The sequence below is a fragment of the Gambusia affinis genome, linkage group LG13 (assembly GCF_019740435.1).
Source record: "Gambusia affinis linkage group LG13, SWU_Gaff_1.0, whole genome shotgun sequence".
Lineage (NCBI taxonomy): Eukaryota > Metazoa > Chordata > Actinopteri > Cyprinodontiformes > Poeciliidae > Gambusia > Gambusia affinis.
Genome location: NC_057880.1, coordinates 12,930,380 through 12,947,244, shown reverse-complemented (window position 1 = coordinate 12,947,244; position 16,865 = coordinate 12,930,380). Strand labels below are relative to the sequence as shown.

The window sequence follows — 16,865 nt, the reverse complement described above, 5'->3', positions numbered from 1 at the left end:
AGACCCCAGCAGTGGCTGGTTCTCTCCAGACAGAGAGGAGCTCTATTTTCATCCGCAGCACAGAAATATATCCAAGCAATGTATATTTTAACTTAATATTTTCTAATTCACCCTTAATTGAAACATATTGACATGTAGAAAATGGACCCCTTTAAGGGATTATTCACTGACAATGGGGAAAAAAAGGTAAATTAGGTCTGTGTGCTTGAATGAAAAAAAAATCTTAATGTTATGATGTGAGCATCTCAAAGTTTTCATAATTTTACCAGATCTATTTCTGTGGATTTAGAGGGATCCAGTTTTGGAGTAATATAATTTTTTTTCTTGCATTAAGTTTCATGAAGTAACTTTCTTATAAAATGTGAATAATCAACTTAAGGCATAGAAAAACTAGAATTGGCCCCAAGAATGGGCAACAGACAGCATATGGTAACACAACTGGCACATGGTGGTTTCTATTGTTGTACAATAACAACAATAGATGCATAATGCAAAAATAAGTGACTATGAATATAAAGATGACAATAATCGAGCTGTGATATTTGGAAGGGCCCCAAATCAAAGCAGCTGCTCCAAAACCAATCTGGGGGGGTCCTAGAAAGTACTAGCACAGGTCAAGTTTACAATGGATTTTTGGGTGTTTAATATATGCATCTATATGAAAAATAGTGTAGTCAGACTGTAGAAAATTTTTACTAAGTAAAATATTTTATGTTGAATAGGTTAACAACTACGAAGTAGCCTTGTGGTTTATATGCCCCACCTGTTTACTTGGTATAATCCTATAAACTACAGAACAATAACCAAACTACTATAATAATGGCCAAGTTTGATGTGTAATGCATCAATGTTAAAACATGGGTGGGATTAGTGGAGCTCCAGTGACTGTTTAGTACGGCCCAAAAAAACAATAGGGCCGGCCCTGTAAATAAATATAAACATTATGTTTTAATAGCTAATACTGTTTATAGGCATATTCTACAGCTGTCCACCAAACAGTAATTTTAAAAAGTGTATGAATGGTGTTCTGCATAGCCGTCCTTCTAGAAACCCCCCGGAACATTTTGCTGCCCACACAGCTCAGCTGACATGACCTCAAACAGGCTCAGATCTGTGTGTTGCGGAGCATGTTTCACCTCATTGCGCTGCAGCTGGAAAAAGTTGTTGAGATAGTTGGAGTTCAGGGAAGAGCTCAGGTCCGCCGCTGCGGGAGTCTTGCTGAAGCTGAGATCCGTGTGGGAAGAGTTGGGTTCGGGTCTGAACGCGTCAAAGGCGCTGGTCTGGTGGGGGTCTTGCAGGGAGAGATAGACCCAGTTGAGAAGCTGCGCGGGCTGGTACACGGAGGCGCTCGTATCTATGGCAGACAGCAAGCTCATCTTTCAAATCAATAGGCGCAAGCTGGATTTTCCACCGCTGACTGTTGCACTCGTCTCAACTCTCCCAAGTTTTCTCTCTGTCCCGTTCACCCTGCCCCGGCAGTCGGTGTCGCTTCTTCCTGTAAATCACCCTGCCCTCCTCACGCCGGGGAGCCTCGTCCCATATGATTGTTACTAAAAAGTCATTGCGCTAACATCTCAGAATTAAAACTTTTCCTTTTCTCCCCATGGTCCGCTATCCGACTTTAATGCTGCGGCAGGGCAGAAACGCTCTTTTTGAATATTCAATGAGTGCGCTTGCGTCATCTAAGACGCACAGCCAATCAGCGTAAAGTGTATCAATATTTTTTTGAAGTACAGTTTTCATACGCGTTTAGGTAGATGAAGCAATAAATGAAAATCTTAACTAAATCAGATTTGATTTTAGTTTTCTTTACATCTCTGAAATATATATTGTCAAATATTTAAAGACATGACAACTCTATAGTTTCAGGGGTTTGACTTAATTGTTTCCACTGACATATTGATGATTTATATTTGCTATTTACAATAAGCTGTTAGCTGGAAAGCCTCCTTGCCAATCTTGAGCTACCTCGATAGCTCCTCTATTGGATTCAAGTCTGAAGTCTGGCTCGGCCTCTCTGTAACGGCAATATTTTTCATAGAAGTTCAATTTTACTAACGTGTAGATATAAGCTAAGCTAAAGTATAAGCTTAAAAAATGAATAGTATCATACTGAACGGTGGCACTCCCTCTCTGGGTGAAGGGCTGCAGCCTAATACACCTGTCTAAATGTTTGGACAGGTTGAACTGAAATATGTGAATTTCTCTCTACAGGATTAATAAAGTATAATAATTCATTCATTCATTCATTGAATTTTATCAGACCCATCTCACAATTGACAAAGGAAACTGGTGATCCTTGAGTCACTAGGGAACATGTTCTGAAAGATGAGATGGTTGAACTTTCTGGAAGGGTGTGAATCACATATCAAAATGTACAAAATCTGGATGATTTTCTGCAATTGATATAACTGAGTTTTTTTTTCTCTACAAGGATTTAAATGCAGTGAAAAATTTATCTCTAAATGCCCTATTTTTTTTTCTTTTAAATTGGGGTTTTGGAGACTGAGGTATTTTGGAGTCCATGAATGCTGCTGAATATTGTTCATTTCTGCTCTGGCATCAGTGATCTATTCCGTGGTCTGCTGGAGCAGCTTCTTATCAACAGCTGAGCGGAAACAACTGGATAAGCTGATCAGGAAGGACATATCTGTGCAGGGATGTCCCCTCTTTGCAGTTGGTGTGTCACTGGAGAACTGTAGCCAAACTAACATCACTCCTGGTCACTGTCCTCCACCCCATGCATGAAACACTGCACTGCAAAACTATTTAAGTGGCAAGGTTTTGCATTAAGTGAAATGATCCTAAATGGGAAAAAAAAAGAGTTGTTTCAAAGGTTGCTCCTCCTGTTAGCTTTTAGACTGTACAATGGCTCCTATTAGCAAAAAACTTATCTCCAGAGATCAATGTTTAAGAGGCATAGTGGACCGTGGACAGATTGGAAGTCAATCACAGTAAAACACTGAGAGACACCAGACAAACAACCATGCATGCATGCATGCAAATACTCACACCTATGGGCAAGTTAAAGAGGCCAGTTAGCCCACTATGCATGTTTTTGGAGTTGAAGTTGGTGTACCAAGAGAAAACCCAGGGATGCATGAGGAGAACAGGCAAACAATTCAAACCCAGGGCCATCTTCCAGCATTTTTAAGCTCTCTTACATATCAAATCGTTTAAGTTTTTTTAAAAACTATTTATAAAACATCAAGTGTATGCTCATTTTTTCAAAGTCAGAGCAACAATTTGATGTTTATAAATCTGTACTCTGTATACATTTTTTTTCAGTTTCTAGTATGATTATTAATTTTCATCTTTTTGAAGATATCGTCATGTAAGATTAGCAATGACCACTGAATCCAACAATCCGGCAGGCAGTATCAATTGAGGAGTTACAGATCTCTGTCACATATATTTTTTTTATTGGTTTTCCCTGCATGCATTCAGAAAACAGAATGGTTACAGACCATATGAAATGTTGCCTAGTGTATGCAAGAGAAACCTTTTGAAAGAGCTCCCTCTTGTGGCGAATCTGCCTGAAACAGAATCAGACCTGTGTCGGGATTTCTGTAAAAAAAAAAAAAAAAAGTTGCAGGACACCGGCACTTGAGGACTGGCGTTTGACACCCCTGCGACTAGACCAATAGAGGTAGATCCAAACTTAAAGAACAATTCCCTGCTTTTTCTTGTCATTGAGTGCCTTGAGACAATGTTTTCTGTGTTTTTACTGGTATGACAGATTTTAATTCAGTTGTACGCAATTAGCTATTTGTAAATACTTTGGACATTCTCAGTTTCTGCAGGACCGAGACACCTTTGAGACCCCAGTGGTGTCTCAATGTTTAATAGAGAAGGCATGACAATAAAATAAAATTTGTGGCGGATTTATTTGATCAAACAGTACGTCATGTGTTTACCAACAACATCACACATTGACAACTTCTAGCTGCCTTTTGTACCCAGATTACCTTGAGTGAACCTCAGGAAGGAAGTAGGAAAGGGAGCGATCATAAAACAAGGAATCAATATTTACATTAATTTGAATCAAAAACAATAAATGGCACCAATAATATTTATGCAAATACAAGTCTTTACTTAGTACATCTAAGGCCAATCAAAAGACTACATCAAATTTATCATAAGGCTTGTAAGCACTACTCCTTATCCTAACACTTTTCCTCAATGAGCCACAGCCATGAGGGAAGACGTTAACGAATATCTCAATAAATTAGAACTCAGTTAATTATTTATCATAGATGAGCTATTAGATCAATGTAATAATAATAATAATAATAATAATAATAATAATAATAATAATAATAATAATAATAATAATAATAATAATAATAATAATAATAATAAACATTTATTTTCCCAGCCAAGAATGGGACACAGTGAGGCTTAAAATAGCAAAAACCCCAAGACTTCTTTTTCAAATTGTCTACGTGTATCTGTCATCACTCATACTTACAGTTGAGCAAGAACACGTTTGGCTTGTTGTGCAAATTTTCCAAAGATGGTCACTAAAAATAGTATGGTGACATCTCTTATTACATTTAGACGAATCACCTGATCTGCATAACAATGATTTTTTTTTATCTGAAGAGCGGAAAATCCACGTGGCCAACATACTCCATTATAGGCTACTCCTATGTTTGTTGAAAACCAAAAGTGGCATAGCAACGCAGATAGTTGCTATGCTATATATATATATATATATATATATATATATATATATATATATATATATATATATATATATATATATATATATATATATATATATATATATATTTTCGTATATACCTATACGAAAACGAACATAGACACACAGAGCATACAAACAACTTTGCTCCGAAGCTTTACCTAGGTCTATACCTTGGGTATGCATCCTGTAAAAAAAGTGGACATAGCGCAACAACAGAGTATGTCATTATGTTCCCTCGATGTCATTGCTGCTTGGTGTCACGTAATAAACTGTTGTTAGTTGCTGTGTCAAAGCTACGTCATTACAGGGATGGGCGGCTCCCCTTTAATGGAAAATTTGAGTCCCACCCATTAAGGTTTGACACACTACATCACCCCAACAGACATTCGCTCTCCAGGAAGAGACGACAAGCGGACATAAAGTAAGTACTTGCTAAGTTAATTCATATATAATATCAGAACTAATGGTAGCTACTCAGTATTACGCTTCATAGAAAGTAAATCTGTTTGTGTGTCGACTATCTGCGGAGTGCACTACTCCTGCGTTCTTGACGTAGTTAGTTAGCCTGTATTACTTCCTTTAGCAAAGCCACGTAGTTGCCATAGATTCAGCTTTTTGCAGCACTTCTTTCATGCTAAGACTACAGTGGTTCTTTGTTTTAGAGTTGGCAAATTTACATAGATACTTAGAACAAGGCTATGTAGCTGAAGAGGCTAGGTAGATTAGAGTGAATCTGCTAGCTTGTCTCCTCCACAGTAGAAAGGTTGGAAAGGCCCGAGGCTTGTTCTATTGACGACTTGCTGAATAAGTTAGATTTGTTTGAACTTGAAGAGTTTGTGTCTGGAAACTGTGTACTTGTACTCTTTTTTTTTTTTTTTTTTTTTTTTTTTTAACAGTAAATACTAGCTGTTTAACTTGAAAACCACCAACTGGAGTTTGGAGAGTAATTTAATATTTGTCGAAGTTATAAATAAACTTCAAAAGTTACTATCCTTGAAAGCCCATAGGAACAGTAGAGACTGTTATCGGCATTATGTCATCTGGTTTAAGTGTGTCTATTTAACTGAATATCTTATTTGCTTTGTGGGGTTATTCAAATTTTTTTTTACTGGGAATGCAAAGCTGAAGACTGTCTACTGAGGTCAGTTTTACCATGGAACAATTTAGTCCAGTGGAGCACAGACTTCTCTTACCAAATGCAACTAAAAGGAAACTTTCTCTTTCCTCTTTACTCAAATATTTTCACTCCAGCTGCTAGCATATAAAGAGTCAAACTCTTCACCAGTGCATGCATAGTACATATGTATATATACTCTATAAATAAAACCAATTGGGGAAAAATATATTTCCAGTTACTTGTTACTACCTGATTGTATTTAAAATGACTTGAATGCTACATAACAATAAGTGTTCTTCAGTCACTGATACTTCCTGGTAAACCAATTTATGATCTGCAAAAAAAAGACAGTGATCGGCGATCACCAATCGTATACTTTTTCACGGAAATTGGCCGATTATGATCAGTGACCGATCAATCGGTACACCTCCAGGCTAAAGACATGGTAGTTTCAAGACATAAACTGGGCATAAGATTGCCTTCAGAACAGAGTGAGTAAATCAAGTCCAACCTCCATGTCATTTAATCTCAGTATAAACACAGTTGTTCTTTGAAGGTTTGTCAGATAAAATCAATGAACGAACATCATCATGAAGACCAAGTCACACAGCAAACTGGTCAGTTATGGAAAGGTTTAAGATAATATTGGGGATTAGGTTAGAAAACAATTTCTTGAACATCTAGCAGAACACAGCTCAGTCCATCCTCTAGCAAGAAGACAATAATCTGGGAACCAACCAAGAGGCCCACGGTAAACATGGAGGAGCAGTAGGAATCCACAGTTCAGATTTAGGAGTCTGTCAACAGGACCACTTCTCCACAAATTTACTCTTTGTGGAAGATTTTTAAACAGAATTAAGAATTTCCAAAGTTGGCCATGTATGTGGAAGATGTTCTTGTTAAATGAGACCAAAATAAAACTTTATTGCCTATATTCAAAATGCTGTACGGCAAAAAACTAGAACTGCACTTCTCCCTTGACAACACCAACTCCGATGTGAAACACCATGGTGGCAGCATCATGCTGGGAGGGGGCTTTTCTTCATCAGAGTAGAGGAAGCTGGTCAGAGGCTGCAAAAAACTTAAGACTGGGATGGAAGTTTCTTTTTTACCTAAATGTGCTAAGCCTCATTTAGGTAAAAAATGTGGCTTTTTTACCTAAATGCCAGTAGAAACATTTTCCAAGACTTTCAGATGTGATCGGAGAGAAAGATGGTTAATGGATTAAATACAAATCAAATCATCTTTAAACTTAATTGCAAAATAAATGAAGACTTTGCATGTCATGCCTGTAATTTGACACATAAAACCCCCCACATTAAAATACAAAGTTTTAATGTCACAAATATGAAATGTTTTCACACTTTGCAAGGCACCATATTTCATTAGCTTTTCATTTCTGTATTTAAAGCAATGAGCTACCCAGGATACCCCCCTCCAGCTGGCACATACCCACCGCAGCCTGGGTTTTACCCTCCACAACCAGCTGGTTACCCGCCTCAGCCAGGGGCTTACCCTCCCCAAGCAGGAGGTTACCCTCCCCAAGCAGGAGGATACCCTCCCCAAGCAGGGGGTTATCCTCCCCAAGCAGGGGGTTATCCTCCCCAAGCAGGAGGTTTCCCTCCGCAGCCCGGTGCCTATCCTCCGCAGCCTGGCTCCTATCCTCCTCAGGCTGGAGGCTACCCATCACCATTACCCACAGGTAAGCAAACATTTTAAGAAAAAAAATTAAATTTTTTGTTTTAGTTGGTTGACTTCAGAATTACAAGATTGCATAATTGGGTTAAAAAAATGTAAATTTATCTTACAATTATAAGAACAGCTCAAAAATACTTTATTTTTGTTGTAAAGTATTGGGTATTTATAATAGAAGTTAAATTCTGTTACAGCCTGTTGGGAGTGTTTCATTTTTCCTAGCTGTCTATTCATAGGGCATCCTTTTTTTAAGTTATGGATAAAATAACCAAGCTACAATATCGTTCTTAATAGAACTGCCAATTAAGTCTATTAACTTAAAAGATTAAAGTCATTTAAAACTCTGGCAGTATACATGTGAGGGAATTAGATTGTATCATCCATGTCTTTAGAAATCCAAATTCAAATATACTTTGATCGCAAAGGGATATTAAATAAAGGAAGTAAGTGTATTTTTCTAAAATACTCCGCGCTCAAGTTTTGGGACATTTCAGGCAGAATTTGTAAGCCAAGTGGTGTTTACAGGCAACAATAGTCATGAGACATGACCCTTTGTTAGTCTGGCTTTTCCCTCAAAAGCAAACATCTCTGCTGTTGCTAAGAGAGCTAAATCCTGCTGTCCACAGTTTGCATACTGCTCCCATTTTCTGTCCAGCACTCTTATATCAAGATATTAAACAAACAGGACAATTATAAATCCACTGAGGAGGATGTCCGTCAACTTTATTGGGCACTTTGCTCCACAATACATTTGCATGTTTACTTTTTGTTGCAGGCACGTGGGGAGGCGGCCCCTCTGGTGGATATCCCTCCACTGCTCCTGGCAGCTATCCCAGCCCTGGTTACAATGCAGGCATGGTGAGTTTAGCCCTCAAGGGTTATTTAAACATAAATTTTTTTTTTAAATAAACTTGTGATGCACCATATTCAGGTTATTGCATTAAGTATTGCAGTTAGGCTGAGTTGCACAGCCTGTAGTGGAAACTGATGCTCTTACATTTAACGGTAAGATTTATTTTCCTCCAGAAGCATATTCCCTAAAGTTCTCATCATTGCAGTTTTCTTTGCCAACTTTCCTCTCGTTCTACTGCATGAAAATCAGACATGTGCTGAAGTCTCATTTATGCTTATTTTCCCATTAATCTGATGCTTCTTTTCTCTTTCCTGCGTTGTTTTCATCATCGCTATGTCTGCTTTGGTTCTCATTTTTCTGCAAAAAGTCCATTTAATTAGCGTGATCACACTTTGATGCCCAGAACTCATATAAATTATTACCCCAACAACAACAATAACAACAACGACAAAATAGGAGAAACAATAACCTAAGTTTCTCTTCTGTGGGATTAATCCATCATTTAAAACACAGATATGTGTTACTGATGCAGACAAGGTGTGAACTGCTACACATTCTCTACAATAAATAAACCAAGACTAATTATAACATTATTAATTTGAATGCCAATCTTTCACAGGCCAACCAGATCTCTGCTGGCATGGGGGCGTTTACTCCAAGCCCATCCATGCTCCCCCAAGTACCTGGAGGGTACCCACTTGCACCGGGAGGGTACCCACCTGCCCCCCGTGTGGGTGACAGCGGTGCCCTCTATCCTAACCTACAGTCATGTGGCCTATACCCACAGCCAGGAGGCACAATGCCCCAACAACAGTATCCAGGGATGGATCAGCCTGGACAGATGATGCCCGGATACCCCCAAGCACCATCACCCAACCCACCCCAACAACCCATGCCTGGCTTTGGAGGAGCCCCGTCACCAAATCCATCAATGCCAGCCTATGGAGGAGGAGCCCCGTCACCAAATCCATCAATGCCAGCCTATGGAGGAGGAGCCATGCCGGTCGCTCCGTTCAGCAATGTAAAGGATACAAAAAAATAAATAAATAAAAAGAAATTGATTTGTCTGTTGCATGCAAGCATTTTTACATCACAAATCTTGACTTCTGTACTTTTACATTAGAAAGTATTCAGGGGAACAATCATAGACTTCCCAGGAGCTGATCCGCTGAAAGATGTGGAGGTCCTTAGGAAAGCCATGAAGGGCTTTGGTGAGTTTTCTGGGCTGATGCCCTAATCACACTGTACAGAAATATTAAATAACACCTGAGATTATGTTGATATAACCAATGTTACTAACTATCTGCAAATGATAATTAGTAACATTGGTAGTGGAACTTGGAAGTTATATTTTCTCCTGCTGAAAAATCCTCCGTCTATAAATATCTAAAAAAGTTTGAAATACAGATTAATATGTAAAAAATATGAATTAATGTTATATTGTGTGTAAAACTAGAACATTAAATGTTATCAGGCCCAGTTTTTCTGTCTGATTTGAGCCTAGCAATACATCTCCGACTTGTCTGCGCAGGAACTGACGAGCAGGCCATAATCGACCTACTGGGCAGTCGCTCCATTAAGCAACGGGTACCTTTACTCAGAGCCTACAAAACGTCCTACGGGAAGGTAGTGTTTCCGTTTGTGGTTATTATCATAAGGCTGCTTTCTAGAATAGCCTCCTTCAAAAATAGTTGACACCATTTACAAACATAGTAACAGACATGGCTCCAAGTCCATTCCACTGAAATGAGCGGCAGGCAGACATCTGCTGCTGGTGCCAGCGGTAAAATGGAGGGAAGATCCAATATACTTAAGGTCGACTTGACCACAGAGCTTCCAGCTCGCGATGGTTGTGAGTCATTCAAAATTCTTTTCCACTTCCAGGACCTGATTAAAGATCTGCATTCAGAGCTTTCTGGAGACTTCAGGAACCTGGTTATGGCCATGCTGAAAAGCCCGGCTGAGTTAGACGCCTCTGAACTCCACAGTGCTATGAAGGCAAGTCCTCAGAAAGAGATATGATGATTCCACTGAGTTAATTTGCCCTTATATGCTGGAAACTGTTCTGGAAGAAAATAAAATGTATATTTGCTGCTCTGCTCTTCCTCACAGGGAGCTGGAACTGACGAAGCCTGCATGATAGAGATCTTGTCCTCGCGCTCCAATGCTGAAATCAAAGAAATAAACCGGATTTACAAAGAAAGTAAGAGATGTCAGGACTGTGAATATGCGGCTTTCTAATAATACAATTCTAATAGTACAATTACAGTAATTGACATCTGTGAAGCAGGAAAAAGTGAAGGATTAAATGTCGAAAGATGATTGAAACATCAAAATATGTGGAAAAATATGAATTGGTCAGGAACCACATCAGCTTGCTGTAGCTACAGGTTGATTGTATTCATTGTCTGATTTCTTCTTTTCAGCCTACAAGAAATCCCTGGAAGATGCCATTAGAAGCGATACCTCAGGCCACTTCTGTCGTCTCCTGATCTCTCTGGCTCAGGTACAGCTGTGTTGTAAATGACTTATGTAATTTTGCAGCTGCTCTGTTGCCCTAACCGTGTCAAATCTAAAGAGTGTATTGCTGTTTTGTATCTTGCAGGGTAATCGAGATGAAAGAGAGAATATTGATGTCAGTCTGGCTCAACAAGACGCTCAGGTGAAGTCTGATCTCATGTTGGGGATTACTGTTTGTACGGTGCATGAAACTGCCAAAGGATTACTATTTACTTCCTACTTGTTTCTTGGCTGGGATCAAGCCTTTCCAATTGGTCAGCACTGCCATTTGCATATGATTCTATATACATGTGCCATTTTTTTATGCTGCAGGCACTGTATGCTGCTGGAGAAAACAAACTTGGAACAGATGAGTCCAAATTCAATGCCATTTTGTGTGCAAGAAGCAAACCACATCTCCGAACAGGTACACAAACAATACCTAGTAGAATGTATCTTTTTGTTAAACTATTCTGTCACATATACTTAGATGTCAATGTATTTTATTGGGATTTACATCTGTGATATATCAATATAAAGGAAAAGCACACATGATCTCTTTTCTTTTTTTGACAGAAACGTATGCATTTAGTTCCTTTTCATCTCGTATCACTAAATATATTTTTATGCATAATTATGATTGGTTATTTAAGGAAGACTGGCTACAAGAAAACCAGAAGTTTAGAGTTCATGACAAGTCATGTAGGAGATGGAGCAAACAAGTGGTAGACCATGCAAAAATGCGATTACCCTAAACACACATCCCTTTGACTTGATTGAGGCAGCATAGTGTGGGTATGCTTTTCTTCAGGAGGGCTAGTAAAGCTGGTCAGAGAGGGGAAATATTAACTACATATGGGACAATTCTAAAAGAAAGCAGCAAAAAACTTCAGATTTAGATCGAAGCATACAAGTGTTTTACATTGGTCCAGATTGATGTTAACACACTTTTTCCAAATAATACTTTTTTGGTTAGTGTTGGTGTGTGCAAAGCTGGTAGACTGTTTTTTTTTTCTCTACATTTTTTAATATAACTGAATGCATAACTTTGTACTGATGTTTCACACAAACTGCCCATAAATGGCATTGAAATTTGTGGTGATGTGAAAACTTTTGCTAGACATTGGTACTTTTGCAAGAAAGTATTTGTTGTGACCCCTAAACACAATCCAGGTAAATGTTTAAAAAAAAAACATAAAAAGACATTCGAGAGCCGTAATTCCCATGTTTACAAGCTGCCCAGACTTCTTGTGAAAATGTGTTCTATGCTTTTGTTAAAATTCATAAAGAACCCTGGACAGTAGATCTCTTCTCAAGCCGGTGGGGCAGAGGTGCTGAAGTGCAGTCTTTGAGTGCTGCTACTCTGCAGCTTTTCAATGCATCCCTTCCGCAGCACAGCTGAGTCATGCTTTGAACGGATCAAGGCTGATTAAAACTCTCACCTCTGACACAAAGCAATGTAACAGTCAGCCAGGCCTGTTAATACATGAGTCATTTCATTATTGCAATTTATCCATCAAAATCTCAGCCCCTTTGATGTCAGACATTTATTGTCGGCCCATTTCTCTGCTTTTAGAGTAGAGGTTCTATTAAATGTGACTACATTGGAAGGTTAAATTTACAACTTCTGGCTTGGAAAACCAAAGTAAAATAATATATATTTTATAATTGGCTTATAAAAACATAATTAAATGCTTTATGGCATTACTTAAGAATTCCAGTTCCAAATGAGTTTATAATTTAATTAGAATTAGGTGCTGACATAAACACCCAAATATCATTAAAAATGTCATTTGTTTTACATCCCTTCAAATCTCCACTTTAACGTCTGTATTTCTGATTCAGTGTGCGTGTTTTGTGTGTGTAGTGTTTTATGAATACCAGAAGATGTGTGGCAGAGATATCGAGAAAAGCATCTGCAGAGAGATGTCTGGAGACCTCGAGAGTGGCATGTTGGCTGTGGGTAAGAAGAATGCATTCTCACCGGTTCGAGTGTTTCCTGACACCTTTTCACTGGTGTATGGAGGCGGTATCCCCCTTTTCCCTTTTATATTATCATGGAAGACTACACTGTGAAAAAATGAGAAAGATGTCTCTAACTTACGGTAAAATTCTGACAACTGCAGTATGAATACGATGAAATTCTGGCAACCACAGCTGTTGGTATTGTTCCATAAATTAGATTTTTATTTATTTTTTTTAAGAGTACCATATTACGTTTGATGGAACATTTATCTGCTAAAATGGCTTAACAAATACTATGTTCATTCCAGCTTCAATATTGTACAGCCCATGACCTACTTTTGATGTTAAAAATTTTGGAAATGCTAATAACTTGTTTTTTGTTTTTTTTTGCAAACATTTATAAGGTTTATGGTACAGTAACCTATTTAAATTTGAATATTGATATCACATTTTATTTAAATTTTATGCACTTGTGTGTTTACATTTTGGTGCTGTTGGTTTGTTTCATTTCATTTCACTTGACATGCCGTCTCTTGATAGATATTTCATTGTAGAAATTAACATAGCAGATGCATGTCTTTAAAAGTTTCCCCCACGGGCTGTTTTACTTATTTTCCTTTATCTGTTTTTCTTATTGTTATCCCGTAGTAATTTTTTTTGCTGTGTTTTGCGTGATGTGTTTGAGTCTGGTTTTCTCTTTGTGTACGCTGTGTTGAGCATTTGTGTTTTCTATTGCCAATAATTGATGTTTCTGTTTGCAGTGAAGTGCATTAAAAATACACCAGGCTACTTCGCAGAGAGACTTTACAAGTCCATGAAGGTACAGCAAACATTAATAATCAAATCATTAAAAATTAAATATGAATTTCACCTTTGAATTAGAATTACTGAAACAAATATACTTTTATACTATCCTAATTTATTGTGTTATGTCTGTATGTATATTTTGTCCATCTAAATATGTATAAATATGGAACTCTTGTAGGGAGCTGGAACTAAAGACAGAACCCTGATCCGGATTATGGTCTCCCGTTCGGAGATTGACATGCTGGATATCCGTCAGGAATATGTTAAGAACTTCGGAAAATCGCTGTACACACACATCCATGTAAGTACTTATCCTGATTCAGAAATTATGCGAAATATAATTTTTTATTTTATTTTTTTAATGCAATGCTTTTGCAAGATGCATGTCAGCATTAATTTGCTATACTTTTAATTAACAGGGAGACACATCAGGAGACTACAGGAAGCTGCTGATTAAGCTGTGCGGTGGCAATGACTGAAGAGGAGACATATCCTGCAGTAGACCATGAGCAGTCAAGTGCATTTGCAGCATTAAGATGTTTCTATGAATATCATGTTCCTGCCTCTTCTGTATGAATTATATCCAAAATGACATACCTACTTGCCATGCCAATGCTTCTAAATGCTACATTTACACAGCAGCACCTGTAACAATTTATTTTTCTATGTAGACTTTTTTTTTTATTTGCCATATATTTTCAGGATTTTCAAATAGTTTGTTTATTACTATGACATATATATTTTGAAATCTGAAATCAAAACTTTTGCTATATATTTTTAAGAATTTTTATTACAAGTGTGCCATCATAATTACATGTCAAAAGAAATTTTAAACATAAATCATCTTGTTTTTTGATTTCAAGAAATGCTGAAGTACCAAAGTACAGGATCATGTTGGAAAATGTATAATCTAATATATGATTTGTCTCCAGTCACACATTATTGTTTACTGTATTTGTTTGCAACTGATATTTCAGGGTTTTTGTTGCCAGTGTGTGTTAGTGTTTTTTGGAAAACTAGGCATGCCAAATAATAAATTGCAAATACAAAAAAAAACCTCGTTGCTGTTTGATTTGTTAATGCAAAATATGCAAAAGCATCTGTGAAGACACAGGGGTTGTCACCCATAGCATTTGCAAAACTGATCAAATTCCACGATGAAGCTTAAATTGCAAAATGGCAAAAAAGTTTTAAAATATAGAATCGCAACCCTTTTAGGATCAATGTGCAGAAAAATAGACACACCAATAAATACAACTTTGCAAGCAAAAACGGAACAACAGAAAACCTGGGTGCGTAACTAGAAGTACGAACTGACAGCCTGTCAACTAGTAAGAGCTTTAGAGATTTGATAAACTTATCCTGATAAATGAGAATCTATTTACTAAAGTCTTTGAATACTCTTTAAAAACTGAGTTATTGACTATTCGGATAGTACCAGTGGACTGTTGAGTTTCCCTGCCAGCAGAGGGCAGTGACGTAATTTTAAAATTTTACAGTCACCCAGCCCTGCGACAGACTGGCGACCTGTCCAGGGTGACCCCGCCTCTCGCCCGGAACGTAACTGGAGATAGGCACCAGCAACCCTCCCGACCCCACTAAAGGACAAGGGTGAACTGAAAATGGATGGATGGATGGATGGATGGACAGTCTCACCCAAGATGTAATTTTCCATTCTCCAGACCTTATATGGATTATTCCTTGTTGTGTTTTAGATCATTGATTGTGAACAAAGGTTAAAATGTGTACAGGCGACAAAATGCCTGTACAGCTAAATGATGAAAGCTTTCAGATCAATGCCAGGACTTAGTGGGCCTTTTGTTGTTAAATTATTCACATTTTGCTCAACATTATGGACAAATAAATATTTTGTCCATCTTTCTTATATGAAGCCAACTTGTGTGGCTGTTCAGTGAACTTTTGACTTTTACAAAAGTCCTTGTTGACTTCACTTAAAATGCTGTTCAACACACCTCGCTGCAAAGACTGGCCACTGCGCTTGGCTGGCTACAGAAGTGTGGAGGAAGACTCTGCACTACAGTCAATAATGGTGAGGTGGGGATGGGGGTTGGGGTCGGCGGGTGGGGGTTTGTGGAACTGATAGCAGCTGTAAAACAGCTTTGGGACATTGAACAAAGCCAGCATGGAAGAGTGATTTTAGACCACGTCAGTAAAATAAAGTGGAAAAAAAAAGTGCTTGGTGTTAGAAGTGGATTTCAAAATTAGAAGGCTACTTAGGGTGTTTCAAGAAAGATTACATCGCTGTTTTGCCAGAAGGGATCCTTTGGACTTAACAAGTAACAATTTGAAACTTGAAAAAAAAAAAAACTGCATTTCCTGTGAAAATGCAGAATGAATGCTGTAAACTTTATGTGGGAACTGGAGAAGAATGAATTTAAATGCAAAAAACTTGCAGAAATGTAAAGAATTGGCCAAATGTATATTGAAAAATTATTGAAGAAGAGTGAAAGCTTTTTGTTCATGCAAAAATCCCACCCAAAGACTATTAGAAATTTCTGCAAATTACTGCATTCAAGTCTATTCTGTAAGGTCACACCAGTTTATAAGGTGAGCTAAAAAGCTAAAGCTAGCTGAAATATGAATCATAGCACGTAGACTTTGATTAGTATCCTACATGTTACTAGTGATGCACCTACAATAAATTACCCCATGCAGTGTGCTAAAACCCATGTAAAAACTAAAATTAGTTGATAGCTAAAACAGGCTAAAATGCTAATGACAGCATCAAGGCTAGCACTATTGTGTTGACCTACAATAACAGTGTGTTATTGTTGAACTCTCATCTGTATAGAGGAATCTAGTTTATCAAGCGGGTGAGAAAGAGTCATAGTAATTAATTGAAGAAAGCCTGTATTGTTGTTGCTTATTCAAAGGCACAAGCTTTCGGATGAACACTGCAGCAGCCTATATGTTTTACTTGTAGTCTTGCATCAGTGGCACACACCAAGTAACTATTAAAAGGCATGTTTCAGACAGACTGGGCAACATGCCAACAGTTTGTTGCGAAATGGAGAATGTTGGTCAGTTACCCACAACTGTGACCTGATAATTGTTTATCAGAGACTAACACTTTCTCCACACGCTAATCTCAAAAGAAAAGTTCTGTTAAAACACTTAACTACCCAACATAATTACTTAATTTTAATAACAATGACAATTTTCCAGCACACTTAAAAGAGTTTTTCCCTAAGTCATGTTTA

The 16,865-nt window shown here is 37.8% G+C and overlaps 2 protein-coding genes across 3 annotated transcripts in view; one reads left to right on the top strand and one right to left on the bottom strand.

Annotated features, from left to right (window-relative positions):
• Positions 1 to 1,637, bottom strand: part of zcchc24 (zinc finger, CCHC domain containing 24) — a 41,734-nt gene extending 40,097 nt beyond the window's left edge. The window contains exon 1 of the mRNA XM_044137390.1: positions 1,137 to 1,637. Coding sequence (XP_043993325.1) covers positions 1,137 to 1,376 — 240 coding nt within the window. The 5' untranslated portion in view covers positions 1,377 to 1,637. The remainder of the gene's footprint in view (positions 1 to 1,136) is intronic.
• Positions 1,638 to 4,981: 3,344 nt separating this feature from the next.
• Positions 4,982 to 14,700, top strand: LOC122843002 (annexin A4-like). 2 transcript variants are annotated; one of them, XM_044137389.1, is made up of 15 exons: positions 4,982 to 5,129; positions 7,237 to 7,527; positions 8,296 to 8,378; positions 9,161 to 9,394; positions 9,497 to 9,584; positions 9,905 to 9,999; positions 10,258 to 10,371; positions 10,486 to 10,576; positions 10,800 to 10,879; positions 10,979 to 11,035; positions 11,206 to 11,299; positions 12,740 to 12,835; positions 13,599 to 13,657; positions 13,823 to 13,945; positions 14,064 to 14,700. In XM_044137389.1, exons 2-15 carry the CDS (start codon positions 7,239 to 7,241, stop codon positions 14,121 to 14,123), a joined length of 1,563 nt encoding a protein of 520 aa, XP_043993324.1. In that variant the 5' UTR covers positions 4,982 to 5,129; positions 7,237 to 7,238; the 3' UTR covers positions 14,124 to 14,700. The 2 variants fall into 2 exon arrangements, with proteins under 2 accessions (XP_043993324.1, XP_043993323.1); XM_044137388.1 differs by having other exon boundaries at positions 8,993 to 9,394.
• Positions 14,701 to 16,865: the final 2,165 nt, after the last annotated feature.